This window comes from Staurois parvus, unplaced genomic scaffold (assembly GCF_062004578.1).
Source record: "Staurois parvus isolate SC_StPar_1 unplaced genomic scaffold, SC_StPar_1.0 ptg000403l, whole genome shotgun sequence".
NCBI classification, from domain to species: Eukaryota; Metazoa; Chordata; class Amphibia; order Anura; family Ranidae; genus Staurois; species Staurois parvus.
Genome location: NW_028318199.1, coordinates 316875 through 335060, shown reverse-complemented (window position 1 = coordinate 335060; position 18186 = coordinate 316875). Strand labels below are relative to the sequence as shown.

Below are 18186 nucleotides of genomic sequence, written 5' to 3'. Positions count from 1 at the left end.
CGGGATGCTTCATATCCAAACCAGGAAATAACCACTTAAGGGCCATCCTATAGCAAATATACTGCTACAAGGCAGCCCTCTTGTGCAAAATCACAGCTTCAGCTGTTATTACTTACAGGAGAAACCGATCTGCGGGTGCTGGGCAATGGATGTCCACTGGCACCCACCGATTGTCAGGCAGAGACACAAAACAGAGCTCTGTCTATATAAACAAGGCAGAGCTCTGTTCTGACAGAGGGAAAGTGATGTCCCTGCAAAGCAAAAAATAGGATCCATCACTTCCCTTAGTAAAAGCAGCACACAGTTTACACTAAAACACTAGCTAGGCACACAGTTAACCCTTTGATCACCCTAGATGATTAAACCCTTCATAGGCAGTGTCATTAGTACACTGATCACTGTATTAGTGTCACTATTTCCCACAAAATGTCAAAAGTGTCAGTAAGTGTCCAATTGTTTGCCACAATATCACAGTCCCCGCTATAAATTGCTGATCGCCACCAATATTAGTATTTACATAAATAAATAAATAAATAAATAAAAATTCCAGTATATACAGTGGATATAAAAAGTTTACACACCCCTACACCCCAACAATTTCAGAACTTTTTCCACCTTTAATGTGACACCACACCCCACAGATTTTCAATTGGATTCAGGTCTGGGCACTGGCTGGGTCATTCCAAAACTTTAATCTTCTTCTGGTGAAGCCATTCCTTTGTTGATTTGGATGTATGCTTTGGGTCGTTGTCATGCTGAAAGGTGAAGTTACTCTTCATGTTCAGCTTTCTAGCAGAAGCCTAAAGGTTTTGTGCTAATATTGACTGGTATTTGGAACTGTTCATAATTCCGTCTACCTTCACTAAGGCCACAGTTCCATCTGAAGAAAAACACCCCAAGCATGATGCTGTCACCACCATGCTTCACTGTGAGTATGGTGTTCTTTTGGTGATGTGAAGTGCTGTTTTTGCGCCAAACATATTTTTTGGAATTATGGCCAAAAAGTTCAACCTTGGCTTCATCTTTTTTTTTTTTTTCTTCATAAGAAAAGCTTCAGTCTTGCCATTCTACCCCATAGCCCAGACATATGAAGAATTGTTGTCAGATATACCACACAGCCAGTGCTTGCCAGATATTACTGCAGCTCCTTTTACGTTGCTGTAGGCCTCTTGGCAGCATCCCAGACCAGTTTTCTTCTCATCTATTCATCAATTTTTGAGGGAGATCCAGTTCTTGGTAATGTCACTGTTGTGCCATATTTTCTCCACTTGATGATGACTGTCTTCACTTTATTCCATGGTATATCTAATGCCTTGGAAATTATTTTGTATCCTTCCCTTCTCCTTAGTGATACCTTTTAAACAATGAGATCCCTCTGATGGCTTTTGCTGTAGGATGCAACTAACAAAATGTCAGGAAAGACCTACTAGAACAGCTGAACTTTTATTTGGGGTTAATCAGAAGCACTTTAAATAATGGCAGGTGTGTACTGACTCCTATTTAACATGATTTTGAATGTGATTGCTTAATTCTGAGCACAGCTACATCCCCAGTTATAAGAGGGTGTGCAACCACATTATTTAAGTTTTTTAAGTTTACTTCTCCCCCCCTAAAGGATTTCAGTTTGTTTTTCAATTGAGTTGTACCGTTTATAGGTCACATTAAAGGTGGAAAAAGTTCTGAAATGATTTATCTTTGTCTCATTTTTTTACATCACAGAAACCTGACATTTTAACAGGGGTGTGTAGACTTTTTATATCCACTGTATACCATAGTTTGTAGATGCTATACTTTTTTGTGCAAACCAATCAATATACGCTTATTGGGATTTTTATTTTTACCAAAAATATGTAGCAGAATACATATTGGCATAAATTTATGAAGAAAATTGATTTATGGGGTATGTTTTATAGCGGAAAGTAAAAAATATTGTTTTTTTGTTTTTTTTTAAAGTCTGTTAAGGTCTGTTTTTGTTTATAAAAGACACAGTGGTGATCAAATACCATCAAAAGAAAGCTTTATTTGTGGGGGGAAAAGTATATAAATTATATTTCGGTACAGTGTTGTATAACTGCTCAATTGGCAGATAAAATAACACAGTGCAGTATCGCAAACATTGCTTGGTCATGAAGGAGGGTAAATCTTCAAGTGGGTAAAGTTGTAACCTGACTGTGCAGTGAAACAGGGCATTAGGAATTACGAAGCTAGCTGAATAAACCAGTGGATGTTTTCCTGGAGATCCTTTTTAAAAGTGTTGATTTTAATGGCCTGTAGTCACTTTCTATAACTATTGAATGAAATACCTACTTAAAATTGAATGTATCAGGGATGTTGAATTCCTATCACCCGACGCCTGGGACATGTTGTTCCAGGCGCCGGGCAGGTAGTTTTTTACCGATTTAGTCCCTGGACAAGTTGTTTTTCAAAAATTTCCACACCTCTGATGTATACATGATATTAGAGAATAAATATAGTTATACAATTATTAAAAGGTCATAAATGTGTCATAAATGTTTAGTAAGTTGCAAATAATTAAAGCATGATTGATTGATGATCTATTGTTCCAAATAGATTCAACTGTAATGCTTACATCACTTTTTTCAACCCCAAGCACTGGTCACATAGCTAATAAACTGAAAATTGGACAACAGAATTGCTTCACAACGTGTGAGAGCAGCAGTGTCTGTCAGCCTGCCTTGTCAACACTTTAGCTTTTACTCTCTTCTTCTGATTTGAGGCTGGTGCTAAGGAGCAATAAAAGTACTGTAAGCATTAATACTTGGCAATTATAGCTTGAGGAACAATGTTAAAAACTGCTGCCACATTCTAACTAGAGTTGAATTGGGCTTTAAAGTGGTTGTAAACCTAGAAAAACAAATATACACAGAACATTAAATCTAATAAAGAACAAGAGCACAAATCATTTGTGCATACCATGGCAGATAGAAGACCAACTACAAAACAGTCCTAATTCATACCACCATAAAGCCTTACTGACTAATAAGGACCAGCCCAAGCCATGCGGCCTGCAACAACTCATCAGCACCTTGTCTATCCCAAACTCCCAACAATTCAGTCTGACAAAATCTGAACTAAAAACATAATGAATGATTCTAAAGAAAAATATGTTGGAGAATGGAGAAGTGAAATAACAAACTCCAAAAAAATAGCTGTTTACAAGTCACTGCAGAGAGTCTACAAACTGCCTCCATACCTGGAAGTGCTACAAGAATCCAAAGACAGACAGACCCTGACCCTGTACAGAGTGCCCACAGCCTGGAAATTAATTAAGATGGAACAGACAGACCTACAAGCCCAGGGAAAGTAGACTGTGCCACCAATGTGACTAGGGGGTCCTGGAGGATGAGGACCACTTCCTGCTACAGCACCCCAAGTACATATCAATGAGGGACACTCATTTCCAGAGACTCCAGAAGACTCACCCCCTATCCTCCTCTGTATTACCCCTCACCCCCACACCCTCCCAAAGCTGCCATAGAGCCCCCCCCCCCATAAAAAACTCAACTGCTTTGGTAATGCTATAATGTATTTGGTCCTGCCAATAAGGCAGAGAGAGACAGTGAGAGACAAAGAGAAAGAGCCAGTGAGAAACATAGAAACACACAGTCAGAGAGAAGCAAGGAGAGAGACAGAGAGAGAGACAAGGAGAGAAAGAGAGACACACACAGTCGGAGAGAGACAAATAAGGGAGACAGCAGAGAATACAGAGAGAGAGACACACACACACACACACTTACACACACAGTGAGAGAGACAGAGAGAGACACACACACACATAGAAAGAGACAGACAGAGAGACACACATAGTCAGAGGGACAGAGAAGACAAGAAGAGAGCTAGAGAGAGAGACACCCACACACAATCAGAGAGACAGAGAGGGGAGAAGGCAGAGCATACAGAAAGAAAGAGAGAGACTCTGTAAAAGTGGGAGGGGATAGTGTGATGTTAGGTATCTGCCACCTAAGCTTTGGCTCAGCTTTATAAGGGCTACAATCGAATGAGAATAATAATTAAAACGTGTTGCGCTATTAAATAATGGTTAAATTATTTAAAAAAACAAAAAATAAAACATTAAATTCAAAACAAAAATGCAAAACACTGTGAATAAATAAATATTTAAAAGGTGTTACAAATAACTAATACACATTTATCTCTGTATACACATAAAAAAGAGAATATAAAATAGGCTCCAAAAGTCCCAAAAAAACAATAGAAAAAATGCATTCAAATGTGTGATAGAATATTCCTTTTCTTCCAAGAAAAGTGCCAGATCAACTCCAACTTTCACCAAAATAGTGTCAAAACATCAGTGACCGCCTGATTAAAGAGCGGTCATAAACAGCTCAATCTGTTTTGTAAGGCATCAATGCCATCCATCCCTCTAGGTAGCAGAACCGCCGGCCAGTCACTTTCGGTCCTCAGCAGCATGTACTCAAAAGAAACAACATACCAACACTTCTCATACTGTAAAATATCTTTCAGCGCCTTTTTTAATCAAGATATTGCACTCACATGTATAAAAACAGTAAATGCACATTTGATCATCTCCCTATAAATTTAGACCAGCTTATGGGGGAGGTCATAGAGCCGCAGACAGGGCATTGTCCTGCATTAGTGCATTTTCTACTGGAGTACAAAACAGCAGTTGAACACAGCAGTTTAACTAAAGCAGGATAACTCAAGCAGCAGGAAGATACTACAAAGAACTCTACTGCACACTGGATGGACTGCAAGCAAACACCCTGGGAAACATTTTCTACAAGTCTGGGAAACATTTCCTACAAGTCTGATTCCAACTCCATCTACCTTTTAATATGCCCCCTCTACTCCTTCCTTTCATAGTAGTATCCTCTGTTCTCAAAATCTAATTTCTTTACCCCTCTGCTCCACCCCATACATAGCACCCTCACTTCTACCATCTCCCTACTACTGCTCTCATCATCTCCTGCTAATACTTTACTCACCTGCTGACCCAAACACCAGGACAGGAAGGCATGTGCACTCATATACTGTACATCCCACTCCCATCTTACTTGCCTCACCCTCCTTCTCCTAAACTCTGGGGATATCTCCTTGAATCCTGGTCCTCCAGTATCTCACCCCACACCAGGCATCCTCCTTCCTCCAGGAATAGCCGCAATCCACTCAATTTAATCTCAGTCCCCATGCTCCCAAAACCACCCTCCCTTTTTCATGTGCACTCTGGAATAAGCTCACCTCTGTCCATGAACTTTTTGTCTCCTACTCCCTTAGCCTGCTAGCAATTATAGAAACCTGGCTTCAAACAGATTCTGCTTCTCCCGCAGCACTTTCCTATGGAGGCCTTCTCTGGACTCACTCTGGACCTAGTGGTCGGAAAGGGGGTGGAGTTAGTTTGCTTCTATCCCCACTGAGCACCTTTCAAGTCCTCCCTAACCCTCCCTTTTTATCCTTCTTTTCTTTTGAGACTCACTACATTCGGCTGTTTTCTCCCATTTCTCTGAGGATTGCAGTGATCTACCGGCCTCGTCTCGTGCTTTCTTGATGATTTCTCTGCTTGGCCACACTACTTTCTCCCCTCTGAAATACCCGCTATCATTCTTGGAGATTTTTACATCCCCAATAATGTGAACAACCCAGCTACATCCCAACTCTTTAACCTAACCTCATCTTTTGCCTTAACACAATGGAAACAGTCCTCCACTCTGATGGGAACACATTAGACCTTGTTTTCTCCTATCTTTGCACTCCCTACAACCTCAAAAACACCCCTTTCCTCTCTTTGAGAGTGTGTCCTCCTTCACAGTGTCCTCGTCTTAAAACACTTATCCCTTCAAGCAGCAAACAATTACCCGCAAAAACCTTCACAATTTTAACCCTTCTCTTTTCTACTCTGGAACTCTATGACAGAATCTCTCCCCTGTCCTGCCCTGACCTGGCCACTGCTATCTACAACTGTTTCCTTTCATCCACACTAGACTCACTTGCTCCTCTAACAAAATGAAGTATCAGGCCCTGACCATTACAATTGTGGCAGACTGACAACACTAGAACTCTTAAGAGGCATAGCGAGCGATTGTGGCATAAAACCAAATCTCAACAAGCATTCACCCCATATAAATCTGCTTTCTTAACATACTATTCCTCCCTGTATGCTGCCAAACAAGCCTACTTTGTCACTCTTATTAATACCTTATCATCCAGTCCTCATTGTCTCTTCTCTACGTTTAACTCTCTACTTTCTCCACCTCCACCCAGTAACTCACTCACTGCTTACGAGATTGCAAATCATTTCAAAAACAAGATTGATGCAATTCTTAGGGACATCTCCACTACACAGACATCTATCCCACTTAGCATACCTTATACCAAACCTCCATTAACACTTTCCTATTTTGACCTTGCTACTACTGAAGAGGTCACTAAACTTTTCTCAGAAGCCCTGTCTCACCACGTGCCCCCTGGATCCTGTCCCCTCTCAACTACTAAGGTCACACTCTTCTTCTGTCATATGCTCCCTCACTCACATCTTCAATCTCTCCCTCTCCAATGGTGCCTTCCACACCCCTCTGAAGCATACACAGATCACTCCTACACTTAAAAAGCCCTCGCTGGACCCCACCAACCTGAACAATTTACGACCCATATCCCTGCTCCTGTTTACCTCTAAACTCTTAGAACGCTTGGTCTACAATCTCCTGAGCTCCTACCTCACTGACAACAAACTATGTGATTTAGATTATAACAACATTATTTATTAAACTATGCAAAAATATTGTGTTTTGGAAATTTGGGTTTACGACCACTTTAAGTTAAAAAAAATGCTTTTTTTTTTAAATTATTGAAGTAAGTCACTATGCATTCAATACACTTTTTATCAAGACATTTTGACTTTGTATGCATGTTCATTCCTGATTCATTTGTTTTCCAGGGACTATAATTTTGAATATTTGGAATTTAGACTTTGGATTGGACTTTGGGTAGCATTCTACTGCCTAATTTTAGTGGCCACTAATTCTGCTTACTTGGTGCAGTATTTCACTCGATTTACAGAAGAGAGCTTTTGTGCACTGATAAGCTGTATTTTCATTTATGATGCTATAAAGAAGATGTTGAACTTGGCTGATCAGTTCCCTATTAACTGGAAATACAACATAAATGATGTGACCCAGTACAGCTGTAAATGCATTGTAAATGACACAGGTAAAAACAAATGTATCATAATTACCTTTCTTTGTTTTTGTGGTTTGAAGTGGGGTAAATAATGGTTGCTATTTAGACCTCTTCTGGGGAGGTCTATTTGAAATGACCTTAATTGGACAAACTATACTATTGACCCTACTGGCTATCATAATACGTGAATCTTTAATAACTGAAAGATATCATAGCAGCTACACTTATAAGGTTATCCATAGAAGAGGGAGAGTGTGCTCTTCTTTAAAAACTGTTTATTTTTTATTTTTAAAGGAATCCTGATATGGCCTAAATGTTAATTAGTAAGCAAAAGTGGTTATGTACAGTCACTGTGTACATGTGCCAATCTTCAAATCAATTCCTGTGTCACTGTGGAACCTTCTTGGATCCTAGGCCCAGGCTAGAGATGCTCGACATATGAGTAAACATAGATAAATATGTGCAGTTAAGAAAAGGTTGTGGGACTTTATAGGTGCATAACAATAACTGGAAAATAAACAAAAAAAGTGATGTGCTGCTGTAATTTTACAGCAGTGCAACACATTTTTTTTTATTTCTGTGGTATTTACCAAAGAAACTATAACCTATAGTCCATTGTGTGCATAATACATGTAACCACATCCAATAGCACATTCTCTCATATATCCCATGCAAATATATGAGGTATATGATGGACTGTTTAACAGTGATTGTGCTTAACACTGGATGTTAATATATACACTCGTTTGGGTTGCCTGCGCACAATTATTATCCCTTTGTAATAACTAGAAAATGCTTTAAATATGTTCACAATATATTGATATCATTAAAATTCCATTTAATGTAAAACCAATGTCAACAAAGGTCACAATCACAAGACGCTTGACTGTTTATTGATGTGTGGAGATAATACTTCCCAACATATTTCGCCCAACCTGGGCTACTTCAGGGGAAAAAAAGAGATATCTGCAATACAGTCTAGATTTATATAAAGAAAATGCAAAATTATTCAAAATGAATCAAATTGATTGATTCATTTTGCATTTTTTTATATAATTCTAGATTGTATTGCAGATATTTCTTTTTTTTCCCTGAAGAAGCACAGGTTGGGCGAAAACCTGTAGGGGAGTATCATCTGTACACCGCAATAAATAGTGAAGTGTCTTGTGATTGTGAAGTTTGTTGAAATTGATTTTACATTAAATTAAATTTTAATGATATCAATAAATTGTGATAATAGGGATGTGGTGCAACACTGTGTCCGTCAGCCATTCACCATATCTCTAATCAGCTAAGCATAGATAAAGCTGCATGCACTACATTTAAGGACCAGGTCCCTATTAAGGTCTGACCACTGCTTTAGCACACTTCATCTTTAGTAGCCACCTTTAATGGTAACTTTATATCCATGTTCTGGTACTTGGGTGCTTCCAGGACTTAAATTGATTCTAAACCTTTATTCATTCATTTAAAATAACAAACATGTTATACTTACCTGCTCTGTGCAATGGTTTTGCACAGACCAGCCCCAATCCTCCTTTTCTGCAGTCCCCTGCTGACATTCCTACTCCTGCCATCCTAGTACCCCCTAGTCCCAAGCCCCTCTGCCTGCTTCCATAGACAAAGACAGTGGGGCTGTCAGAGCCTGGGTCCAAACCTGGGCCTTCTGCGGTGAGTGGCAATGTTTCTTCTTGCTGAGCCATCTGGAATGCTGGACAGCTCCCTTGACATTTATTTGGATGATCTTACTTTGACCTTGTTTATCATGAACCTTGAACCCCTTGCTCCTCCCATAAACTTCCTGATATAAGCCATGTCTCTGCACTTCCTGTTTGCCAGATAAAATAATCTAGCAAACAGGAAGTGCAGAGACATGGCTTACATCAGGAAGTTCATGGGAGAAGCAAGGGGTTCTCCAGCTCTCCAGCCAATATCGAGAGCCAGCTAGTGCTCTCCAGCCAGTATCGTGCTCCTTATTATCGCTGCTGTTATCCGTATTTTGCTATCACTCATTATTGACCTTTGGCTTGTTCTCGACTACGTTTCTGCCTGATCCCAACCTGCGACTGCTCCTTACCGACCTTGGCTTGTTTACTAACCACGCTTCCGTTTGATCCTTACCTGTTTATACGCTACTGGACCTCCGCTTGCTCACCTCCTATTGGGGTGATCCTGAGAACCGCAACCTGGTGCTTAACACACAGTCAAATCCATCTCCATCATTAGGAGCTCTAAAGAACACCGGTTGGTACTTAGATTCCGCACCTCAGGTGATCCCACTCCTCCGCCACGGTGACCTACCTGTGTACCTATCCTGCTGGTCTCACCCACTGGCCTTTCCACTGCTATAGCAACTGGTCTTTGAGCCTGACCCCTGATCGTGACGGGCTTTGCCTCGCCCCCCGCTCCCTTGTCATAGGATTTTATTGACAGCAGCAGGGACCAATGGCTCCCACTGCTATCAATCTGCCCTGTGGAGAAGGAGAGAGTGACAGAGCCGCTGCTCTTGTGCACAGCGCTGGATCAAGATCTGGATCGGAGGGGTGGGGAGGGGGAATCATGGACACAGAAGGTTTTATACCTTAATGTAGTGAATGTATTAAGGTAAAAGACCTTAAGGCTTTAAAACCACTGTAACCACTTGCCGCCAGGGCCATCTTTAATGTTGATTGGACTCACGCAAACATTTTCTTGCCCCATCCCTCCCCCAAATGAAATTTTGCTCTCCACCTGCTTTGAGACATACAATAAATAGCAGCTAAACTCAAAATCAGTTTACTGCCGCAGATCAGGCAGCAATTGCAATTGTTTGCTGAAGGTTACAGCATGTCATTACCACCCACTGACTGGTTGCTAGAGGTTACAGCTCATTGATTAGTTGCGAGAGATTATAGCACATGATTTCTGCTTGCTGATTGGTTGCTAGAGGTTACTGCACATCCTTACAGCTCACTTATTGGCTGCTAGAGGTTACTGCACATCATTACTGGCCACTGGATGGTTGTTAGAGGTTTCTGCACATCATTACTGCTTACCCATTGATTTCTAGAGGTTACTGCACATCCTTACCACTCACTGATTGGTTGCTAGAGGTTACAGCACTTAATTACATCTCACTGATTGGTTGCTGAAGGTTACAGCACATCATCTCATTGTCTGCACATTATGGACTGAGAAGGTTAGGGGACTCACCAATAGACAGAAAATAAATAGGACTCCTGGGATCAATGGCAATGCTGGGCAGCAGGGTGTGATCAATTGCAGTGCTGGAGGGAGGGTTGATGGAATCAGTGGCAGTGGTGGGGGGATAAGATCAGATGAAGTGGTGGGGAGGATGGGATAAGTAACAATGCTGGGGGGATGGGATGAGTGACAGTGCTGATGGGGGGGTGCTTGGGGTGGATGGTATCAATGGCAGTGCTGGATGGGGATGGGAGGTGACATTTCTACACCGACCACCAATGTTAGGGGGGGGGTTAAAACTGATGATCAATATAAGGGCAACAAACGAGATCCCTGTGCTCAAATCCCAACAGGTAGTGCATGCATTTATCCATCAGGTGCTAAAGGGGTGTAACCACATATTAACACTAGAAATTCTGAAGGACCCTCTGCACACTGGTATATACCCTTTCAAGCAGACTGTGCAATAAATAGGGATATTTAGTTCACACATATTGCAATACATGCTTAAGCTGGCCAACTGCATCAAAGTAATCCCTCTATGGGCAGTCCTACTCTGCCTTGCCTACGCAAGTGCTACTGTGGACACAATGCTTGCATAGGGGAAAAGACACAATGGGGAGAGCTACAAGGTTCAGGTCTGGCTACTGACCCAACAATACAGCAAACAAGAGATCCCTGTGCTCAAATCCCAACAGCTAGTGCATGCATTTATCCATCAGGTGCTAAAGGGGTGTAACCACATATTAACACTAGAAATTCTGAAGGACCCTCTGCACACTGGTATATACCCTTTCAAGCAGACTATGCAATAAATAGGGATATTTAGTTCACACATATTGCAATACATGCTTAAGCTGGCCAGCTGCATCAAAGTAATCCCTCTATGGGCAGTCCTACTCTGCCTTGCCTACGCAAGTGCTACTGTGGACACAATGCTAGCATAGGGGAAAAGACACAATGGGGAGAGCTACAAGGTTCAGGTCTGGCTACTGACCCAACAATACAGCAAACAAGAGATCCCTGTGCTCAAATCCCAACAGCTAGTGCATGCATTTATCCATCAGGTGCTAAAGGGGTGTAACCACATATTAACACTAGAAATTCTGAAGGACCCTCTGCACACTGGTATATACCCTTTCAAGCAGACTATGCAATAAATAGGGATATTTAGTTCACACATATTGCAATACATGCTTAAGCTGGCCAACTGCGTCAAAGTAATCCCTCTATGAGCAGTCCTACTCTGCATTGCCTACGCAAGTGCTACTGTGGACACAATGCTAGCATAGGGGAAAAGACACAATGGGGAGAGCTACAAGGTTCAGGTCTGGCTACTGACCCAACAATACAACAAACAAGAGATCCCTGTGCTCAAATCCCAACAACTAGTGCATGCATGAACCTTGTAGCTCTCCCTTGTAGCATAAATTAATCTGTAAATACCATATGTCATGCAAAATTCATAAACAGTGCAAAATATACAATTCATTCATTAAAAAGTCCAACTCAGTAAAAAGTCCAACTTTCATAAAGTCCAATGTCTGTAATTTATCTCACTTTTGGGGTGTTTATTAAGTGAGATGGGTTTTAATTTAGGAAGATAACTACTGGAAGATAGTTCATCTTCATCTGAGGGGTCACTGTAGTTACACTCAGACTCTGAAGCTTCAGTTTTTGATGGGTTTACAATTTTAGCCTTCACAGAACAGTCTGAGTGTGAGCTGCTGAAAGTTTCAATGACATTTGTTCTCTGCCAAGTAGAAGGTTTAAGCCTTGTACTGCTGGCTTTTAACTCCTGTTTCCTGTATCAGTTGCTGAGTTGCATGGTTTTGGACATCTAACTCATGCTGGAGATGGGTATTCGAAGTGCTCAACTTTTCACATTCTCATTCTAAAGTTGATTTTATCCCTTTACACTCAAACAACTCTTCAGAGATTTGATTTAGATTCTTTTTTTAGAAAAATTATTAATTCTTTATTTTGGAAGTCTTTTTCCTCAAAATTCAACATTTTAGCTGACAATTGTTCCATCTCATCAAAGATGTGTGCAGATTGATCTTCCATATTATAGAGTTCTCTCTGTAAATTTTTAATGTTATCAAAGTTATTTTGCTTTATTTAATTGTTCTGCCAATTCAAAAATGACATAAATTCTGGCCAGGATGTAAGCAACCATGTTTCTTTTTCTTTCTTTGTTTTAGCCTCAGCTATTTTAGCCAGCAATATGGGAATTATCAGACCAGATATCATTTGCATACCCTGCAATCTTACTCTTATCTTTCACAAAAGACATCACCTGAAATTTCACCAATTCTCTAACATCACTCAAAATAGCAGATTCTGCACCAGAATGGCTAGATCTACTAGACACGCTTTTGGGATTAGACATTTTCTGTATTTGCAACTGACAATAGTGCTTTCAAAGCCAAGAAATTGACAATAAAATATATACTGTATATTTGCGCAATTATATTTTTCTATTTGTTTCAAATGTAGGCATATCTCGGTGGAACCTCCAAATATTGCAGAACTTTAGCTATGAGAAAATAATCAGTATGCAATTTATGAAAACAGGCAGGGATTTGGAATTAAGGAGATTCCCTACTGATTTTCATAAATTAACTGATATCTGAGTTCTTTATTTGTGCTAATTTGAAGACGAAATAAAAAGCAATAATGTGCAAAAATATATATTTATTAATAAAAATCAGTGCAAAATGATAATGAAATATAATAGGTAGTCAGACCATTTTTGCCATTTTTAATTTTTCCTATCACGTTCACGATGTATTCCTTACAGCAAGGAAACATACATTGTCTGAAAGTATAAAATAAATGAAGTCTATAATACCTCATATATTTCTGCGCTGTAATATACGATATAAGAAGTCTATTATATATATATATATATATATATAGACTTCTTATATTTTTGGGGGTTATTAAGTACAGCATTGATCTTGGTTGTTGGTGTTTCTTGTTTCTTAGTATTTTCTGAAAGGACCCATAGAAAAAAAAAGATTGTGCTGCAGATTTTGTACATTCCACAATAATTGCACATATATTTATCAAATGTTCGTCAAAACAATATAAAAAATACAGTAAAACTATGGTTAGTGCACAAAAACTCAACAAAAAATTCCCAATAAATGTAAAAAGAAACTGTATTGGGTGCATATAAAACATAATATTTGTACATTTTAAAAACTAACTCCACCTTCTGCAAAAAAAGTACTCCCACATTTGCAGTAAAGTGCATGCACATATATATATATATATATATATATAATTTTTTTATTTTTTTTTTGGCAAAGTATTACAACCATGGTCAGTGGATTGTGAGGGCAATGCACAAGCTCCTGTATACAGGCTGTTCCTCCAGCTTTTATTTCATTCATATTTATGGATACCTTCATATATGCATGAACACGGATATGCTCAGTATTGAGTATTCCTGTTCATTAAGGAAAGTGGAGGAATTGGTAAATTGAGAGTCATAAGAGTCAAGAGGGGCCTTGCTTTCCATCTTATACAGATTTCCCCCACTGTGTGCCTGCAATCTAACCCCCTCTGTAACCTGCTGTCTTTTCCAATAGAGATGAAGGGGAGAACAGCAGGGATTGGAGGGCACACAGGAGGAAAATGCATACAGGAGAAAACAGGTGCTGGGGATCTTATTTCAGACCCATAGCAGAGAGGATTGTGCTGGCTGGGCACACTGTGGGGGCAGCAGTGGTGGTGGCAGTAACATTTTGCTCTGAATGGCTGTGATCAGAGACCTTGTAAGCCAATGGTTACAGCTATTCATTATTCAGTAGAGACTAGGGATGCTTTTGCTATAAACTCATGGTTGCTAAATCAATATAAGCTAATAGGAAAAGGGAATGTTTTCAATGTAATAGCCTGGCCAGCTACAGGCATTCCTGTTTCACCGTAGTTCATTGGTTGAAGTGGATGGACTTGTTTCTTTTTTTAACCTGACAAACTATGTGTAACTATGTAACCCTTATATTATTGATGGACAATTGCATACATATCAAATGCCTTTATTATGTAGCTCGCTGATTAGCGACAGCATTCATTTCTGAACCAATTTTTGATTAGGTATTAGAAGTTTTGTAAATAGGCCTTATTGTAATGAATGTATTTTTGTTCTGTGGCAGGAAATTTGTCTGCATGGAATTTACCATCCTATGACTTTTTCTCTAAGGTATGTATTTATGTATGCATTTTTTATTTACACCAATGTTTTTCAATATATTCATGCATTATGAGCAATATATTGACTTCATCAATAAAGCACATTGCATTGTTGCACAGCATATCAGAAAACATATGGGGGTGGTGAAAGTAGGTAGGTGGTCTTTTTCCTTTTCCTTGGGGGCCCCCTCAAGATACCAACGGTCACACCTGGACACAGCTACGAGATCTCGGAAAGTGAATGCACTCAAATCACCTCAGTTGCGATTGCAAACACTTCAGTTTTATTGGCATAACATCAGGGTTATTATACTGTAGTCTTTAGGCAAACACACCCTCAGACCATCCAATCAGATACATGTACATTGTTTTACCTTAACTCAACAATTATTTGTATGAGGTTTGCATTTTCACTCTTCTGCTTTATCTATCATACCATATCTGCTCTAAAGCCCAGACCATGGCTTTAATCTGACCCAACACCCAAGTTGTGGTTAAAACTTTTCAGAAGTGAGAGTAAACCTTATCTGCTTTTTTGTAAAGTTTGCAAAAACACTCATTTCTACATGAAGCTGACATAGACAGTTTTGTTTAGTGTGTACAGATTTTAAATATATGTTAAACTAGCATCTTGTATTAGTGTATACAAAATGGATTCAGTTATATTCCATTTAATCCTTTCAGGTGGGGGGTAGTCATTGAACATAATTTTATTCTGTAGCAGGAAATTGCATTATTAGCAACATTATGACTTTTTATTCACTTTTTCATGACCAGGGATCACTAAAACCTGGATACCAAGGTTAACCTCACAATAAGTAAAATACCCCAAAAAGTTTTTACATTCATTTGAAAAATATAAGGCTTTTAGATGGCACACAGTTTTATTAGACACCCTGTTCAGATTGTTTTGTTATTTAACTAATGGCCTTTTTTCCTAATTGTTGCAGGTTTTTTTTTAAATTAACAATGGCTCAATGGATCTTGTATAATAACACAACTAGTAACTTTACAAAGTTGGTGAACCAGAAACTGGGGTTGGGAAGAAACAAAATATGGGGAGGGGCTATAGTGATGGACAAGCACACTGCACCAAAATTAATAGGTTATTAAAGGCTATTTGACATTCCTAATAACCTCCACTTTCCTGGCATACTCTCTACAGAATAATATTTTGGAATATCCTTCTGAGACAGGGGGAAAGGTCTGGTGTGTAGCAAGGCAGAAGTGGTGATGTTCTTATGAGCCTTACCCTAATTATAATTACAGTCACAAAGTACAAAACTGGTTTTCATGGCTTTTTGTGCACTCTCATCCTTCTGGCACTAATTAGCTCCTTAGACCTGGCAGCACTCAAACTTGGATATTGAAACATTCTATCTTCAGCCCACACTTTGTAAACAGGAATGACATTAATATGACAATAATAAGCAGAGTGAGCCTCCTGATGGTACTCATGTCTAAGGTGCATCCAACAGAAGTCGCTATCAACTAAAGCTGCTCCCATATGACACCTGCAAAGTCAATGGCCGGTGGAATTGGTATTTCTTCGTAATGACCGATCACCAGGCGTACCCAACCAAAGACCAACAAGCCTCAACAGCAGCCAAAGGAAAAATTCCTCATTCATTACGATCTGCCCCAGTGTATCCGTTTGGATCAGGGAAGAGACTTTGAAAGTAGACTTGTTAAAAGACTGTTAGACATGCTAGGCATTCAAAAATTAATTAACAGCCCCTTATCACCCTCAGGGAGACCCCCAGCCTGAACACCTTAATTGAACCCTGCTGGATATGCTCAGAACTCCTTCCACCGAAAAGAACATTGGAGCCGACACATTGGGACCATAGTATATGCTTACAATAGCACCAAAATGATGCTATGAGGTTTTCTTCATATCTTCTGATGTTTGTGAGGGAGGCTTGATTGCCCGTCGTTCTAGCCTTCGGCACTATAAATCAGACATTAATGACATTCCATCAGGGAAACATAGACTGTCTAAGGGAAAACTTGAAAACAGCTTATGAAAAAGCCCTAGCAGCCTCAGATACTCATGACCAATTAAATAAGGAAGGAGGAACTATGACCTTAAAATGAAAGTACAAGACCTGCAACCTAAACACATGGTACTACTAAAAAACCTGAGTATCCCATGGCAATATAAAGTCGCTGACTGCTGGAAATCTCAACTTTCCATAGTCTGCAAATGGCACACCTTTCAAATCCACCAGCAGGGAAAGATGGGTCCACCTAAGATATGGCACCGGAATCACCTTTTACCCTTAACAGATGCTGTCTGGGTGCACATACTAATGGACACTGACCCTTCTCAGAAGGCACCTCTCAGACTCTGCTCACCAATCGAGTCTCAAGATGCTGCCCTGAGCTCTGATGAAGAAGATAGTGAGGCAGAAGGGGCATGCATTGTTTGGCTGTGGCCCCCTACACCTGAACAGACTAGAAGATTATCTTAAACAAGGTGAAACTTTGATAAAAAAAAATTTCTGAAAAAGTCTATCCTGATAACCTGATATCAGAAGAACAAACTAAAACTTTATCTGTTCTACCAAAAAATAATAAATCACCCATTAACAATTTAAATTCAGTCAGATTTATTACTGGTTTTAATAATAAATACAAGGCCATTTCAGGCATTATCTGCAAACATTGGAACATTTTAAAATTGGACCCAAAACGTGGCCCATTACTTGGAGCCCTCTTTGAAAATTTAGCCGCTCAGTAGGGAATATAATACCATCATAAATGCTTGCTATGCTTGGAGAGATGCTGTAACCGTAGGGTGTTTAGATTTACAGGGTTTACTTAAAAAGGAGAGTTACAGTAGCATGTATTGAAGGCCACCTGAGTGGACATTCAATTCTTGTCTGCTCCAACTTTTTGTATGTAGTGGTAAGAACCATAATCTAAGTTGGTCCAAAATGGAAGCCATATGTGGTCTTTCAGGTCTTGCATGCCCATACTTCCAACCCCTCTGTTCTTTAGCAAGATATAATATGGGCATGTAGCTTTTTGATGCTGCCAGATGAATTTGGAAGTCATCCCTTGCACACTGCGAAAAAAGGAAGAGGTAAGGGAAGTGCCCTAAAATAATAAAGAATTTTCAGTAGGATTAACATTTTATAAGCCGCCAGCCTGCCTGACCAAGAAAAGTAACATTTTAAATAATATAATTCCTTTTGAATGGTCATAAGTAGGATAACAGAATTTACTTTATATAGGTTTAACAAATGTGTAAGTTTGATGTGTAAATATCATAATGTGCCTTGTGACCAGGGATATGGGAGCTGTTATCGTAAAGATGCTTGCAATGACTTGGGTACTGCCATACCCAAAATGTTAGATTTACAGTAGTTTCATTCATCTTAAATTTGGAGACCCTGTTAAAGAGTTGGAGCACTTCATGAACAGTAAGAAGGGAAAGAGCCAGGTTCAAGAGTGAAAGTATTACATTGTCTGCGTAAAGAGAAATCGTGTGTTGTTGTTCTCGAGGAGTAATGTCTGAAATACCCAGATGACTTCTTATTTTTTCAACAAGCGCCTCCATTAACAGGGCAAAAATCAAAGGAGAGAGGAGACAGCCTTGTCTAATACCATCGGATATGGAAA

General features: G+C 39.6%; 1 protein-coding gene across 1 annotated transcript in view; it reads left to right on the top strand.

The window, feature by feature from the left end:
- The window catches only part of LOC149455100 (electrogenic sodium bicarbonate cotransporter 1-like), a 619577-nt gene that overhangs the window by 415726 nt on the left and 185665 nt on the right, over nt 1-18186 (top strand). The window contains exons 12-13 of the mRNA XM_089686634.1: nt 6932-7203; nt 14523-14569. Of these exons, the coding sequence (XP_089542760.1) occupies nt 6932-7203; nt 14523-14569 (319 nt within the window). The remainder of the gene's footprint in view (nt 1-6931; nt 7204-14522; nt 14570-18186) is intronic.